Source organism: Chelonoidis abingdonii, chromosome 1, assembly GCF_003597395.2.
Source record: "Chelonoidis abingdonii isolate Lonesome George chromosome 1, CheloAbing_2.0, whole genome shotgun sequence".
NCBI classification, from domain to species: Eukaryota; Metazoa; Chordata; order Testudines; family Testudinidae; genus Chelonoidis; species Chelonoidis abingdonii.
The window spans coordinates 205326561-205342446 of record NC_133769.1 but is presented as its reverse complement, the minus strand read 5'-3'; the positions used below and the strand labels follow the sequence as shown (position 1 = coordinate 205342446).

Genomic DNA, 15886 nt, shown 5'->3' with positions numbered 1-15886 from the left:
TTCAGATTATCGTACACAAGGGACAGTTAGTAGTGAAAACAGCTCTCTAGACAGCACTAGATACCACAGATACAGCAGCCGATTTGGTATCGATGGCAGTAGTGGTGTATTGGGCATCGTGGTTACACCTCTCAGGACTGCCGAAGAAGGTACAGATGACGGTCGAGGACCTCCCTTTCAAGGGCTCCAAACTGTTTGCAGACAAGATTGATGCATCACTTCATACCTTTAACGACTCCAGAGTCACACTACATTTGCTGGGGATCTATATACTGGGACAGAAAAGAAAATTCAGTCCTCAGTCATCCCATAGATCCCAACCACCCCAGCACCCACCACCACAACAGTATTATGAGCCACAGCAAAAGAGGCCTAAGATTGAAAAACATAAACCATCAGCCCCTTAATCCTCAACATCCCAGCTCTTGACCTCGAAACACCAATTTTGACACCTTGGTCAAGGGCCCGAGAGACGATTCCCCATAACATCAGCTGTAACCTACAGACCTTTGGATGCCACCTCACTCTTTTCTTCCAAAATTGGAAGAATGTGACTTGGGACAGATGGATCTTGTTGATTATCTCCAATGGGTATTCTCTCCACTTCACCTCTCTCCCTCCTCTGTACCCTCACTCCCCATCCCTCTTCAGGGACGCTTCTTATAAGAGACTGTTAACATAGGAAATAGATCACCTACTACACCTAGGAGACATAAAACCCACTCCTGTGCACCTCAGAGGCAAAGGCTTCTATTCCAGATAGTTCCTGATCCCCAAGAATAAAGAAGGGTGGAGACCCATATTAGATCTAAGAGCACTGAACAAATTTGTGAAGGCACAAAAATTTGAAGATGGTCACACTTTCAGCTATTATCCCATCTCTAGAGCAGGGAGCTTGGTTCTCGGCCCTCGACCTCTAAGGTATCTACTTCCGTATATCAATTCAGCCATCCCACAAATGATTCCTCAGGACTCAGTCAGGACCATTACTAGTACAGAGTACTTCCCTTTGGACTCTCATCCACACTCAAACTATTCTCCAAGTTCCTCTCTGTAGTCATGGCTCATCTACAGAGACGTCTGTTAGTCTATAAGGTGCCACAGGACTCTTCGCTGCTCTAACAGATCCAGACTAACACAGTTACCCCTCTGATAGGGATCATGATTTACCCTTACTTGGACGACTGTCTCCTCAGAATCCACTCCTTCGAAGAAGCTCTTCGGGACACCCAAAGATGTATTTATGCATTTGGGTCTGCTAATCAATGTCCAAAAATCGACCTTGACTCCACTATACCATTTGGAGTTCATAGGAGCTGATCTTGACTCAATACAAGAGTAAACACTCCTCCCGCAACACAGATTTCACACCTTGACCACTCTCATAGAGACAGTTGAGGCCAGCCCACAAACACCAGCCAGACATTGCCTCCAACTTCTCTGGCACATGGTGGCATGCACGTTTGTGATATCTCATGCCAGACTACACATGAGGTGCCTACAGGCATGGCTCACGTCTGTCTACACACCAAACAAAGATAGACGAGGCAAACCCCTGTCAATGCCCTTTAGGGTCAAACATTCCTTGGAATGGTGGAAAGACCCTATGAACATCTGCATGGGGGTCCCTTTCACACAACTCCCCCCCACAAAAAAACCAAACAAACCACATTGCTTCTCACAATGGACCTATCCCTAATAGACTGGGGAGCCCGTCTGAACAACCAAACGGTTCACAGCAAATGGTCCCCAACAGAGTCGACTCTCCACATCAACCTCCTGGAACTAAGAGTGGTCAGAAATGCTTGTGCTCACTTTATTCCACTGGTCAGGGACACGCACACAAAAAGCATAGTATGCATTTTTTACATAAATCCTCCAGTGGGTGCCAGATCATCCCTCCTGTGCATTGAAGTGCTAAAGTTATAGAATTGTTGTGTTCACCACAATGTTCTCATATCAGCTGCTTACCTGCTGGGAGTACAGAATATAACACCATACAGTCTCAGCCACAAGTTCTCACATGACTGTGAATGGGAAATGAACCCAGCAGTACTCCACTACATATTGAATCACTAGGAAATTCCAATAGACCTGTTCACTACTTACCTGAACAGAAAATGCCCACTCTATTGCTCCAGAGCTGACCTCAGAAAATGCTTGTTAAGGGATGCTCTAGTTCTCCCATGGGAGAGGGGCCACATTCCCAAGTTTATTGTCCCCCTCAGAGACAGGACAATCCCCTGTGGTACGTTCTCCTGTGTCTTGTCCCCTCTTGACCTTACACCTTTTTGTTGATTTTGTACATAAACGGTGCTTCTATTAGGTTGGCTTAAAATGCTTAATTTACATGTGAATCTAGGTACACGTGAATATACATCCTTTGGCAGCAAACTCTTTGTCAACTCTGCCTCGATTCAGACTTTTAGGGAACATATTTTCTAGCTATTGTGGCAAATTGCTGGTACTGATCTGCTGGGTTTCACGCTTTCTCTTCTCTGGGGTAGGTTCAGGGCGCTATTGCTTGCCTCTGAATTGGTTCTTAATTAGTCCACTAGTGTCCTTGGAGGAGGGGAGTGGAGAGGAGGGACCTGGGCCCGCCCTCTACTCCAGGTCCCAATCCAGGGGCCCTGTGGGTTGTGGTGAACCACTTGAACTAGCGGTTCCTTCCCCTGGGTTACTTCCCTCTCCTACCCTTCAGCTTGTGAAGGGCTTCTTGCCTCCCTTCTACACAAGCTTGGTGCCCCTTACCTAGGGTTTCTTCTGGACTTCACAATCCACCTCCCCTCACCCTCACCCTCACCTCTTCTGCAGTCTGCTCCAATCAAAACTTCCTCCTTCAACTCCCACACTGTCTGGCTGAAGCAGGGGTTTTTATCACATGACTGAAGTCAGGTGCTCTAATTGGAGTCAGGTGCTCTAGTTAATCTAAAGCAAACCTTCCTCCCTTGGCAGGGAATAAGGCCTCCTGCTAACACTCTCATGCTGCCCTCTGGCCATGCTGTATCACACTATCCATACATAATTGCTCACATACAACAGTATTAATGACCAGTGTGACCCTGGCTTTTATTGAAGACCTTCCATGACATTCTTTATGGATAAATACTATGAAAGCAATGTACTAGATGTAATGAGTTTGTTAGGTTTGACAGGAGTTGCTGTTACAGAATAGCGAACCCTTTGCCAGTGGCAATAAGGAGTTGTTAGGGTCACAGTAATGTAACTATGGATGTTCTCATTAGCTATATAAATATCAAATTAGATTTTTTAATTCTGCTAAGCTCTGGGCCTCAGTTATACTTTGACTATGAGTTCCACAAGTTAATTATGTTATGTAAAAACAATTCTAAATGTGCTGCATTTCAATTTATTTGTACTTGTTTTATAAGAAAGGTTAAATAGCAGTGCACAACTTACATTATGGAGAAGGATCGATGAGAGGTTTGTGCACAGGCTTAAGCTGTAGGTGCCCTAGGTTCAAGGCCCTGCTCTCTCATAAACTTCCTGTATGATTTTTCGGCAAGCTACTTAGCCTCTGTCTCAGTTCCCCACCTGTAAAATGTGCCTAGATTTAAGGTGGCTGGCAGTCTAGGTACTTACCTAAGCCAAGAAACCAACAGAAGTCACCTTACTCAACAGTAGCTTATGATGAATTTACCTTCTCTATGTTTTTTATTATACTGCTATCATGTTCCCTCTTATCTGGCAAATCTGCAAATTTTGCCACTTCACTGCGTATACTCTTTTCCCAGATAATTTATAAATATATTAACTAACATGGGTCCTGGTATGGAACCTCAGCGCACCCCACTGTTAAAACTTTTGCCATGATGAAAATTTAGCATCAGTTTGTATTTCTACACTTTGCTTTCTGCCTGTTAGCCAGTTTCTAATCAATGACAGTACTTTACCTGTCACTCTCTGACTATTTAGTATCCTTAACAGCCTCCAGGGTGGTGACTTTAGAAAAAGTTTTTTGAAAGTCCAAGTAATTTATACTCTTTAGTTGGTACACTCAAAGTATTCTATATTGTAGAAATATTTTATTTTATGGATACTGTGATGATTTGTCCCTCTCCTATCATGTTCATTTAGTTTTACAATTATATTTTAATTTTTATTTCTGCTCAGTTGTTTAGCTTCTCTACAATGTCTTTATCCTCCTCAACTGAGCCATGCTCCTGCCAAAGTCAACAGAAAAACTGTTACAGAGGTCAGTGCTATGGGATCATGTCTTTGCTCCTTTCACTCCCTGGTATCATAGTGATACCACACCTAGGTGACCAGATGTCCTTACTTTATAGAGATAGTTCCAATATTTGTGGCTTTTTTTTCTATAGGTGCCTATTACCCCCCACCCACCCCCATCCCGATTTTTCACACTTGCGGTCTGGTCACCCGAACCACACCATTCCTGTGTTTGATATGTGTAATTTATTTGGAGAAATCCAGCCTCCCTCCACACCAGTTCGTGGATTTGGTGTGGCACACATTGCTTCATGTAAAATGCTACAGTATACGCTACTTGGGTGTGCACTCTCCCATCACTGCTGGAGGCACTGTTCTTGCCCCACAAATGATGTCACTGAAAACTGCTGGTAGGATCCAGTATTTCCAATATGGACAGTGGCTTAATGCTGTTTAGCTGTGAGATTCTGAGGACAATTTATTTCTAGAATTATTTTGAAACATCTACACAACGCTTCTGAAGAGAAGCAGTTGCTTATACTAGGCAATACAATTAAAATACACAGGATTTTGAAGTTCTTTTGAAAGGTTCACTCTATCATTTTACAGACTTGTTTGTCTAATCTATTATAAATGAAGAAATATAAAAATTTGTTTTCCACCTGCAGTCAGCAAAACATGCCCTAAGCACTAGAACTTCAAGAGCCCATTGTGCTCCTAAATAAGAGTGTGTGAGACCATCCAAATTGGGTCACCCACAGATTTATTAAGCAGAGAAACATTCCAGAGAGATATTAGATTAGGAATACTTCCCCCCGCCCCCCCCCCAAAAGCTACCACACAAAAATTCCATAGGACCAAATTATGGAGACATTTTTCTGGACAGGGACCTTAAATATCTGGTTGGTTAGCAAAGCAAACAGGTGAAGCACATGAAAGGTATCATATGGTAGAAGATTAGATAAACCTCTCCAAAGTCTCTGTTACAGACGAGCCAACATTTTTGAGACACATTCAGGCTAAACGCATAATTTATCAGCCTATCAAGTTACCTCCTATCCCTGATTAACTTTTCTTTTTCTATGGCATTTAAGGTAAAGAAAATATTTAAATGTAAGACCAGTACATTTTGTGACAAATACATTACGATCCCAAAATTGTCATCTGAAACACTTGCTTCACCTGTTCAGGAGGCGTACTCAGCTTATAATGCACTTGGCTGTCTGTAGGAAGCACCAAGTTTAAAGTTAGTACTACTTAATTGTTCCTCTCATGAATTTTAAATATCTGCCCCATTGTTTACACTGTAATTTAATATTAGTTACCAATACACAATAATTATGATCAAGGAGGCACTTGATATGAAAACAGGGAAAAAAGTTTCACTCTAAGAAAATTATTATTCTTATATAGATTTGGATAACCAAAAGATGGATTCTTCATAAAAGCTCTAAATCAGCATGTATGTAATTCACAATAAGGCATAAATTACTTTTTCTGAATTAGAAAGAAATAGTTGAGAAATTAGTGTGCACCTTCTCTATATTAAATTTAAAATGTTAACGCAACAGACGCAAGTTGAAAAATGTAGTTTAATTTCTTCCACACAACTCAAGCACATTACACATACACATTTTAAGGCACAAAACCTATCACCATTTAAAATGCAGTTGGACCAGGTTGCAGCTGGTCTGTGAATCATCATGAGATTTGTGCTTGTAATATTTCAACTAAATGTTGAACTAATGTTTTGCATTTCACATGGGAGGAAGAACAACAGTTAAGGTCCAGAATTGAAGGAGACCTGTGTTCTACTTCGTTACAGGTACAGATTTCTTGTGAGATTTTGGTAAGGCATTTAAGGGCACATCCTGATCACACTGAAATCAAAGGGATTTTACACTTAGCCTTTGTCTACACTAGCAGTTTCATCAGCAAAACTTTTGTTGGTCAGGTGGCAGTTGTTTTTTTCTCCACACACCACTGACCAACATGAGTTTCACCAACAAAAGCACTGATGTGGACAGCACTATGTCAATGGGAGAGCAACTCCCACTGACATAGCTACCGCCGCTGGTTGGAGGGTGGTTTAATTATGCTGGTGGGACAGCTCTCTCCGACCATCACAGAGCAACTACACAGGAAACCTTACAGAGGCACACCTGCAGCACTACAGCTGTGCCACTGTAAGGTCTACAGTGTAGATGTAGCCTTTGTGTTTGATTCTGCAAGTTGCTGAGCACCTCCTCACCTGGTGATTACCTTCTACTCCCAGAGAAGTGATGGAGGTTTCTCAGCACCATACAGATGGCACTCAAAACTTGCAGGATCAGGTATTTAATCACTTTGCCTCAGTTTATTTGTAAGAAAACAGGGATAACATCCCATACTTCACAGAGTATTGTGAAGTTAAATTCATTAAAGATGTACATAGTTTTGCAATAGCACATTTTGCCTAACTGCAATGTACAATATATTTTATACTTTTAAATAGAAAGCTTTAAAGTTACATAAAAATGCATTTATGTTAAGGATTTGTGTCTCTAATTCCCTCCCCACACCCACATCCACCCGACTCAAGAGCCCAGATTTATACTTCTGACACAGCCCTGAAAGGCGAGTTGATGCATGAGACAGTCAAGAGAAGGCAAAAGAGAAAATGGCCAAAATATTTGACCAGAATTTAGCAGACATGGAAGCGGCTTGCTGTTTCCCCGCCCAAGATATCAGATTGAGCTTCTCTTCTACAGCACAGGAAAGCTAACGTGAGAAAAATGCATGCCCTGTAGTTAAGCCGCAGGCACTGGCTGTGCACCAGGCACTGCAGCCCGAGCACAAGGCACCTGTGAGCCACCCGCCTGCTCGGCCGCGCTCCCCCACCGGCCCGAGGCAACTCCGCGGAGCCCAGCGGGTGTGTAGGGTCAGGAAGGAGCAGGGGGCGGGCCCCCTTTTAGGGACAGCCTGAACGAAGCCGCGGCCTCAGGACGGAATAATACGCAGCCGCTTCTGCAGCGTCCCCTGGTTTCTTCCCTCCCCGGGGGCCGGGGTGGTTCTCCTGCGCCGCCGCCACCCCCACGGCTTCGCAGCCACTCAGCGGCCGGGTCCTGGCCCGGCCCCAGCGCAGCCAGGCCAAGCTGACATCACCCCAGCATACAGCGCAGCCCCGCAAAGCACTACAGCTCCCGACATGCGGCGTTTCCAGCCGCGCTGCATGCTGGTAACTGTAGTTCGCCGGCTGGTAGACGCCTATTCGATTCCGCCCCTGCTATGACGTAGAGAATAGATGGAGAGTCTCGCCGCGCAGCGTGAGCCGCTAATTCCACCGTTGCTATGACTACCAGAGAACGGGCAGAGCCATGTTGTATAACGATGTGATTCTAGAGGTCTACAAATGGCGTCGGGGGCGGTGCTGGTGACCCGGATGTAAATGGCGCATCATAGGGCGGGAGGACACAAGACAGGCGACCCTGCCCGCGGTACGTAGCCGTTTACGTCATCGGGCTGGAACGCGGAGGGATGGGGACCGCTCTGGACATCAAGATCAAACGGGCCAACAAGGTCTATCTCTGCGGGGTGAGTGCGGGGCCCCGCGCGCTGCAGCTGCCGTTGCCCGCGGCGGTTCCTGAGGGGGGCTGCGGAGGTGGGGCTCGTTGTCAGTCTCGGTAACGGACGCCCGAGGAAGCAGGTGACCTGGCCCTGGGGGTCGCGGCCGCGGCCGCAACCAGCGCTTCGCGGTGCTCCGGGGCCTCCAGCCTCTGCTAGAGCCCGGGGCCGGAATCAGGGCTCTTCACCTGGCCTAGCTGAATTGACGCCCGCGCTGAGCCCGCCCAGTTCCTCTCCCGGGCAGCCTGAGGGGCCGGGTTCCCGGGTCTGGGGCGCCTCGGGCAGCGCCGCCGGCACAATTGTGACTAGCACTGTACCCCTGTGGCTGCTCCGTACGTCCTACGAGCTGTCGGGCAAGTTAGGGATGACTGAGCACCTGCCTTCTGGTGGGGGTTTTCCTCAAGCGACAGGGAATGGCTTTGCTCTCTTTTTTGATTTCTTAAATAACAAACTTCCATTCTTCTAGCCTACCCCAGTGTTTATCTGTGGCAAAATGAGTAGGTGGCTATGTGGAAACCCTGCATTATACTGATCCTTGCAGAAACATACCACAATTGAAACCTTGCAATTTACATGGCACTTTATGCCATTCAGACCCCAGATTTATACATTCAGTTGATCCCCTCCCAGAGTCCCGTCAGACTCACTGACCTACTGTCAATTAATCAGTGTTTATTTTGACAATAAATTATATTTATTTTTATGCAATCCCCAAACTTAAATTTTTGTATATACCAAGAATGTCTGAATTGGAAAACAAGTAACTACTTTGTTGAAGGTTTTCACGGAGAGAATGGAAATTAGATTTGGCTTTTGTTATTGGGGTAGTGTATCTCCTTTTTTGTGCAGGGACTCTGGTGACTAATTTGAGATGAGGGTTCTCCACTCCAGCAACCATTGACCGCACTTGCCTTAGTCTCTGCAGCTGCATTTAACAAAAACAGTTAAGCATGCTTACTTGATGTTTCATTGCTGATCACTTTTACCTGAAGCGGTCAGTACTTGCATTTAAATCAAAACCGGAATTAAGAGAGACCACTCCAGTGGAGGAGAAATTTCTCACCTTTCAGAATGATTGTTGCAGGCTGTCTGCAGACCCACAAATAAGTCACTCTAGTTTACACTTAGTTCATGTTTTCAAGGTTATTTTCCATAGCCATGAAGTCTAGAATTATACCTGTTCAAACAGAAGCTTAGGGTATGTCTACACTACGAAATTATGTCGAATTTATAGAAGTTGTTTTTTTAGAAATTGTTTTTATGCAGTTGATTGTATGTGTCTCCACACAAAATGCTCTGAGTGCATTAAGTCGATGGACTGCGTCCATAGTAGCAAGGCTAGCGTCGACATCCGGAGTGTTGCACTGTGGATAGTTGTCCCACAGTTCCTGAAGTCTCTTTCACGCATTGGAATTCTGGGTTGAGATCCCAATTCCTGATGGGTCAAAAACAGTGTCGCAGGTGGTTCTGGGCACATGTCGACAGCCTCCCCCCCCCCCCCCGAAAGCAATGGCGGACAATCGTTTCGTGCCTTTTTTCCTGGGTTACCTGTGCAGGCACCATACCATGGCAAGCATGGAGCCCGCTCAGCTCACTGTCACCGTATGTCTTCTGGATGCTGGCAGACATGGGACTGCATTGCTACACAGCATCAGCTCATTGCCTTTTGGCAGCAGATGTTGCATTACGATTGGTAGCCGCCATCATCGTACTCCTAGGTGTGCTTTTAGCCGACCTCAGTGAGGTCGGTCAGGGGCGCCTGGGCAGACATGGGAGTGACTCAGCCAGGTCATTCCCATCTTCTGCCGAGCACCTAGGAGAGGACGATGTCTAGCAATCATAATGCACCGTCTGCTGCGAACCTAAGATGTAAAAGATAGATGGAGTGGATCAAAACTAGAAATGGACCCAGTTTGTTTTGTATTCATTTGCTCCCCCCTCCCTCCGTGAAATCAACGGCCTGCTAAACCCAGGGTTCTGAGTTCAGTCCTTGAGGGGGCTATTCTGTGTGACAGTTGTTTGTGTTTCTCCTTATGCAAAGCCACCCCCTTTGTTGATTTTAATTCCTGTAAGCCATGTTGTCAGTTGCCCCTCTCTCCATCAGAGCAATGGCAGAGAATAGTCTCGTTCCTTTTTTCAGCGCAGATGCCATAACACTGGGAACGTGGAGCCCGCTCAGATCACTGCAGCAATTATGAGCACTGTAAACACCACACGCATTATTCTGCAGTATATGCAGAACCAGAATCTGCCAAAGCAAAACCAGGCGAGGAGGCGACAGCAGCGTGATGACGAGCGATGAGTACATAGACATGGACGTAGACTTCTCACAAAGTACGAGTCCCGGCAGTATGCACATCATGGTGTTAATGGGGCAGGTTCATGCTGTGGAACGCCGATTCTGGGCCTGGGAAACAAGCACAGACTGGTGGGACTGCATAGTGTGTCAGGTCTGACTCGATTCCTAGTGTCTGGGAAACTTTTGCATGCGTAAGGGCACTTTCATGGAACTTTGTGACTTGCTTTCCCCTGCGCTGAAGCGCCAGAATACCAAGATGAGAGCAGCCCTCACAGTTGAGAAGCGAGTGGCGATAGCCTTGTGGAAGCTTGCAACGCCAGAAAACTACTGGTCAGTCAGGCACCAGTTTGGAGTGGGCAAATCTACTGTGGGGGCTGCTGTGATCCAAGTAGCCAATGCAATCAAAGAGCTGCTGATATCAAGGGTAGTGACTCTGGGAAATGTGCAGGCCATAGTGGATGGCTTTGCTGTAATGGGATTCCCTAATTGTGGTGGGGCGATAGACGGAACCCATATCCCTATCTTGGCACCAGAGCACCAAGCCAGCGAGTACATAAACCGAAAGGGATATTTTTCAATGCTGCTGCAAGCACTAGTGGATCACAAGGGACATTTCACCAACATCAGCATGGGATGGCCGGAAAAGGTACACGACGCTCGCATCTTCAGGAACTCTGGTCTGTTTCAAAAGCTGCAGGAAGGGACTTTCTTCCTAGACCAGAAAATAACCATTGGGGATGTTGAAATGCCTATAGTTATCCTTGGGGACCCCGCCTACCCCTTAAAGCCATGGTTCATGAAGCCGTACACAGGCAGCCTGGACAGTAATCAGGAGCTGTTCAACTATAGGCTGAGCAAGTGCAGAATGGTGGTAGAATGTGCATTTGGACGTTTAAAAGCGCACTGGCACGGTTTACTGACTTGAGTAGACCTCAGTAAAACTAGTATTCCCACTGTTATTACTGCTTGCTGTGCACTCCACAATATCTGTGAGAGTAAGGGGGAAGATGTTTATGGCGGGGTGGGAGGTTGAGGCAAATTGCCTGGCTGCTGATTACACACAACCAGACACCAGGGTGGTTAGAGTACAGGAGGGCGCAGTGTGCATCAGAGAAGCTTTGAAAACCAGTTTCGTGACTGGCCAGGCTATGATGAAAAACAGAACTTTCACTTCTTGATGAACCACACCCCCCTTGGTTCACTCTACTTCCCTGTAAGCTAGCCACCCTCCTCTCCCCCTTCGATCACTGCTTGCAGAGGCAATAAAGTCATTGTTGCTTCCCATTCATGCATTCTTTATTAATTCATCACACAAATAGAGGGATAAGTGCCCAGGTAGTCTGGGAGTGGTGGGGGAGGAGGGAAGCACTGGGTTGGGTGGGAGAGGAGGGAAGGACAAGGCCACACTGCACTTTAAAACTTAAAATCTTTAAAACTTATTGAATGCCAGCGTTCTGTTGCTTGGGCAATCCTCTGGGATGGAGTGGCTGGGTGGTCAGAGGCCCCCCTATCTTGTTCTTGGGTGTCTGGGTGAGGAGGCAGTAGAACTTGAGAACGAGGGCTGTTGGTTACACAGGGGCTGTAGCGGCGGTTTGTGCTCCTGCTGCCTTTCCTGCAGCTCAACCATGCTCTGGAGCGTGAGTTTGATGCTCCAGCAGCCTGAGCATTGACTCCTGCCTTCTGTCAGCAAGCTGACGCCACTAATTCTCTTCAGCCCACCACCTGTCCTCACGTTCATATTGTGCTTTCCTGCAGTCTGACATTGCCTGCATGAATTCTGCTGTGCTCTGTCAGTCTGGGAGAATAGCATGAGCTCAGAGAACATTTCATCCAGAGTGTGTTTTTTTTCACCTTCTAATCTTCGCTAGCCTCTGGGAAGCAGAAACATATGCAGCTGATGGAGGAAAAAAGGGAGAGTGGTAGTTAAAAAGACACATTTTATAGAACAATGGGTACACTTTTTCACGGTAAACTTTGCTGTTAACATTGCATAGCACGTGCTTTCATTACAAGGTCACATTTTGATGGCTTCACTCCTCCCTCCACTGCGTGGCTAACTGCAGGGAACACTTCTGTTCAGCCACAGGCAAACAGCCTTGCAGGAACGGGCACCTCTGAATGTCCAGTTAATAAAACCACCCTGTTTCAACCAGGTGACCATGAATGATATCACTCTCTTGAGGATAACACAGAGAGATAAAGAACGGACGTTGTTTTAATGCCAGCAAACACCGGGACCATACGCTGCAATGCTTTGTTCTGCAATGATTCCCGACTATGTGCTGCTGGCCTGGCGTGGTAACGTGTCCTACTATGGAGGATGGAATAAGGCTGCCCTCCCCAGAAGCCTTTTGCAAAGGTTTTGGGAATACATCCAGGAGAGCTTTATGGAGATGTCCCTGGAGGATTCCTGGTCCATCCCCAGACACGTTAACAGACTTTTCCAGTAGCTGTACTGGTCGCGAATGCCAGGGCAAATTAATCATTAAACATCCTTGCTTTTAAACCATGTGTAATATTTACAAAGTTACACTCACCAGAGGTCCCTTCTCCGCCTGGCGGGTCTAGGAGGCAACCTTGGGTGCATTCGGGGGTTACTGGCTCCAGGTCCAGGGTGAGAAACCGAGCCTGACTGTTGAGGAAACCGGTTTCTCCACTTCCTTGCTGTGAGCTATCTTCAACCTCCTCCTTATTTTCCTTATCCACAAAACCCGCTTCCATGTTGCATCCTACTCCATTGACGGAGTCAAAGCACAGGATTGGGGTACTGGTGGCTGCACCCCCTAGAATGGCATGCAGCTCATCATAGAAGCAGCATGTTTGAGGCAGTGACCCTGAGTGGCCGTTAGCCTCTCTGTTTTTTTGGTAGGCTTGCCTGAGCTCCTTAATTTTCACGCGGCACTGCCATGAGTCCCTGTTATAGCCTCTGTCCTTCATGTCCTTGGAGACTTTTTTCAAATGTTTTGGCATTTCGTTTACTGGAATGGAGTTCAGCTAGCATGGATTCGTCTCCCCATACAGTGATCAGATCCCGTACCTCCTGTTTGGTCCATGCTGGAGCTCTTTTGTGATTCTGGGACTCTATGGTCACCTGTGCTGATCAGCGCGCAACGCTGGCCAAACAGGCAATGAAATTCAAAAGTCTACCTGGCCAGTGCATCTGAGCTGAGAGCGCTGTCCAGAGAGGGCACAATGGAGCACTCTGGGTTAGCTCCTGGAGGCCAATACTGTCAAATTGTGTCCACACTACCCCAAATTCGACCTGGCAAGGCCGATTTCAGTGCTAATCCCCTTGTTAAGGATGAGTAAAGAAATCGATTTAAAGAGCACTTTAAGTTGAAAAACAGGCCTTCGTCATGTGGACAGGTCCAGGGTTAAATTGAGGTAACGCTGCTAAATTCGACCTAAAATCGTAGTGTAGACCAGGCCTCAGATTCTATAGCACAATGTTGTGGCTCTTTACATAGTCTCATAATCCCATTAATACATCACTTTTTTCTAGACATTAATAACTTGGCTATTGTAATATATAACTAATGTATTTCACTTTAGTGGATATTTCTAATCTTGTGACAGGTATCTTTAGATAATTGTGAATAAGAAGTTACAATATATTTGGCCTTTGATGATTTTATTAGACTTTTTAGTCCAGGGAATGCTCTTAAAGCTAAGTTATAAATCCCCCTGAACAATGTGGTGTGTAATGGAAGTGTACATAAGCCTTTAGGTATAGGGTGCTGTTATAAGGTAGAAGTCCCAAATCTGAACCTTAGCGTCCAAAATCTGGGTACCTGCAAGAATTCCTCTAAGCTTAATTACCAGCTTAGATCTGATAGGCTACCACCAATCAAACTCTGAGTGTTTGATGAACTCTGGTCTCCCCAAAACCTTCCCTGGGGACCCCCAAGACCCAGATCCCCTGGATCTTAACACAGGGAAAGTAAACTCTTTCCCTCACTAGGGCCACTCCTAGGCTTCCCCTCCCTCTTCCCCAGAGGCAGTACAGATCCACACTCCGTAAATCTAACACAAAGAGATTTCCCCCTCCCTTTGTTCCTCAGCCTTAACCAGAGGGAAAAAAAAAGTAATCAGGTCTTAAAAAGAAAGCTTTTAATAAAAAGAAAGAAAAGACATAAAAATGGTCTCTGTAATCAAGGTGACAATATTACAGGGTTATTTGCTTATAAAAAAATGAATAAACAGCCTTATTCAGAAAAAAATACAATTTAAACATTTCCAGCAAACTACACACGTGCAAATACAAAAACAATGTAAAAACCTATATTGTTTTCTACCTGTACTTACAACTTGGAAACAGAAGATTAGAGAGCCTGTAGAGACGTGTGATCACCCTCAGAGCCTAGAGAGCAACAGAGACACAGAACAAAGGACCCACACCCAAAACTTCCCTCCCTTGAGATTTGAAAAATCTTGTTTCCTGATTGGTCCTCTGGTCAGGTGTTCCCTATTCTTAACCCTTTACTATCCGTTTATGACAGGTGCAAACAACAACACTGTAATAATGATTATTTTCTATTTCTCATCCACTGATTGCTCCAGTCATGCTTTTTCTCTCTCATTAAATTGGTTTTATTCACTAACTCAAAGCTGTACAGCTTGTGGCCATCCTTATTCAGCTGCTCTACTTGGCTAACAAATTCCATTTCAGAGTGAACTGTTTGTTCCAAGTAGGGAGATTCCCTGTAGCTTATAAAGAACAAATCAAGTGTGTGTGTGTGTGTGTATTTATTATAAATTAAGAGTCTGTCTGTGTTGTTGAATGTTGCCATTTTAGAGAGAGTGTTAAATACATTTCCTTTAAAGTTACCTTTAGTATGCTGACTAGACAAGAGAGCTGAATCATCTGAGAACACAGTGTTGAAAGAACTATTTAGTTTGCTGAGTGTTGTACTAGAAATACTGTCAGAATCTTTGATCAGGAATCACTAAGAATAGTCAATAAGTTAAAAATAAATCTGTTTTTAATTAATCATGAGTTAGTTGCACGGTGTAGGTTTTCTGTTCTTTTTGTAGAAAGTCACTTGCCACCACACGTTACACTGACATCAGCCAGTGGTAATAATGTCTTTTATTTATAGCACCTTTCATCCCAAAGATTCCCAAAACATGCTTTCACAAACAGTACTTGTATAGGAATCCCATCACCTACAAATGCCCATGTTGCACCCAAGTGGTGCTGTCTAGTTATGTAAGTGCAAGTGGCAATATTACAAAATAGTTAAGGTGGGGAAAACAAATTACCAAATCCAGTTGAAACTGCGTTTGGATTTTAGGCAGATATATTAATGCCTTAATTAACCATTACAGCTTGCTGCATATTTTTGTCACTAATATTATAATTACATCTCTCCCCCGATATAACGCTGTGCTCGGGAGCCGAAAAATCTTACCGTGTTTATAGGTGAAACAGCATTATATCGAACTTGCTTTGATCCACCAGTGTGTGCAGCCCCGCCCCCCCGGAGCATTGCTTTACTGCGTTATATCCAAATTTGTGTTATATTGGGTCGCGTTATATCAGGGTAGATGTGTATATATAAAAACTATGTTAAAATAACAAGGTTGCAACGTCAAGCACTTCAGAATTAGGAAATGACAGTATGAAGGTTCCTTGGACTTCCTGAACTGTGTACCTTTTATGCATACCTATTATGATAGGCTTGCTCAGTATTGCATAGGAATTCTGTGGCAGAGCCACCAGTAGAACCCCATTATTTTGCCTTGCATTCCAGTGTTTTAAATGCAAGGGAACATCTTTTCTCTTCTTTGAAC

General features: G+C 45.2%; 1 protein-coding gene across 1 annotated transcript in view; it reads left to right on the top strand.

The window, feature by feature from the left end:
* The first annotated feature begins 7596 nt into the window (after positions 1-7596).
* The window catches only part of VPS26C (VPS26 endosomal protein sorting factor C), a 36398-nt gene continuing 28108 nt past the window's right edge, over positions 7597-15886 (top strand). Inside the window, 1 exon segment of the mRNA XM_032797251.2 lies at positions 7597-7764. Coding sequence (XP_032653142.1) covers positions 7708-7764 — 57 coding nt within the window. The 5' untranslated portion in view covers positions 7597-7707.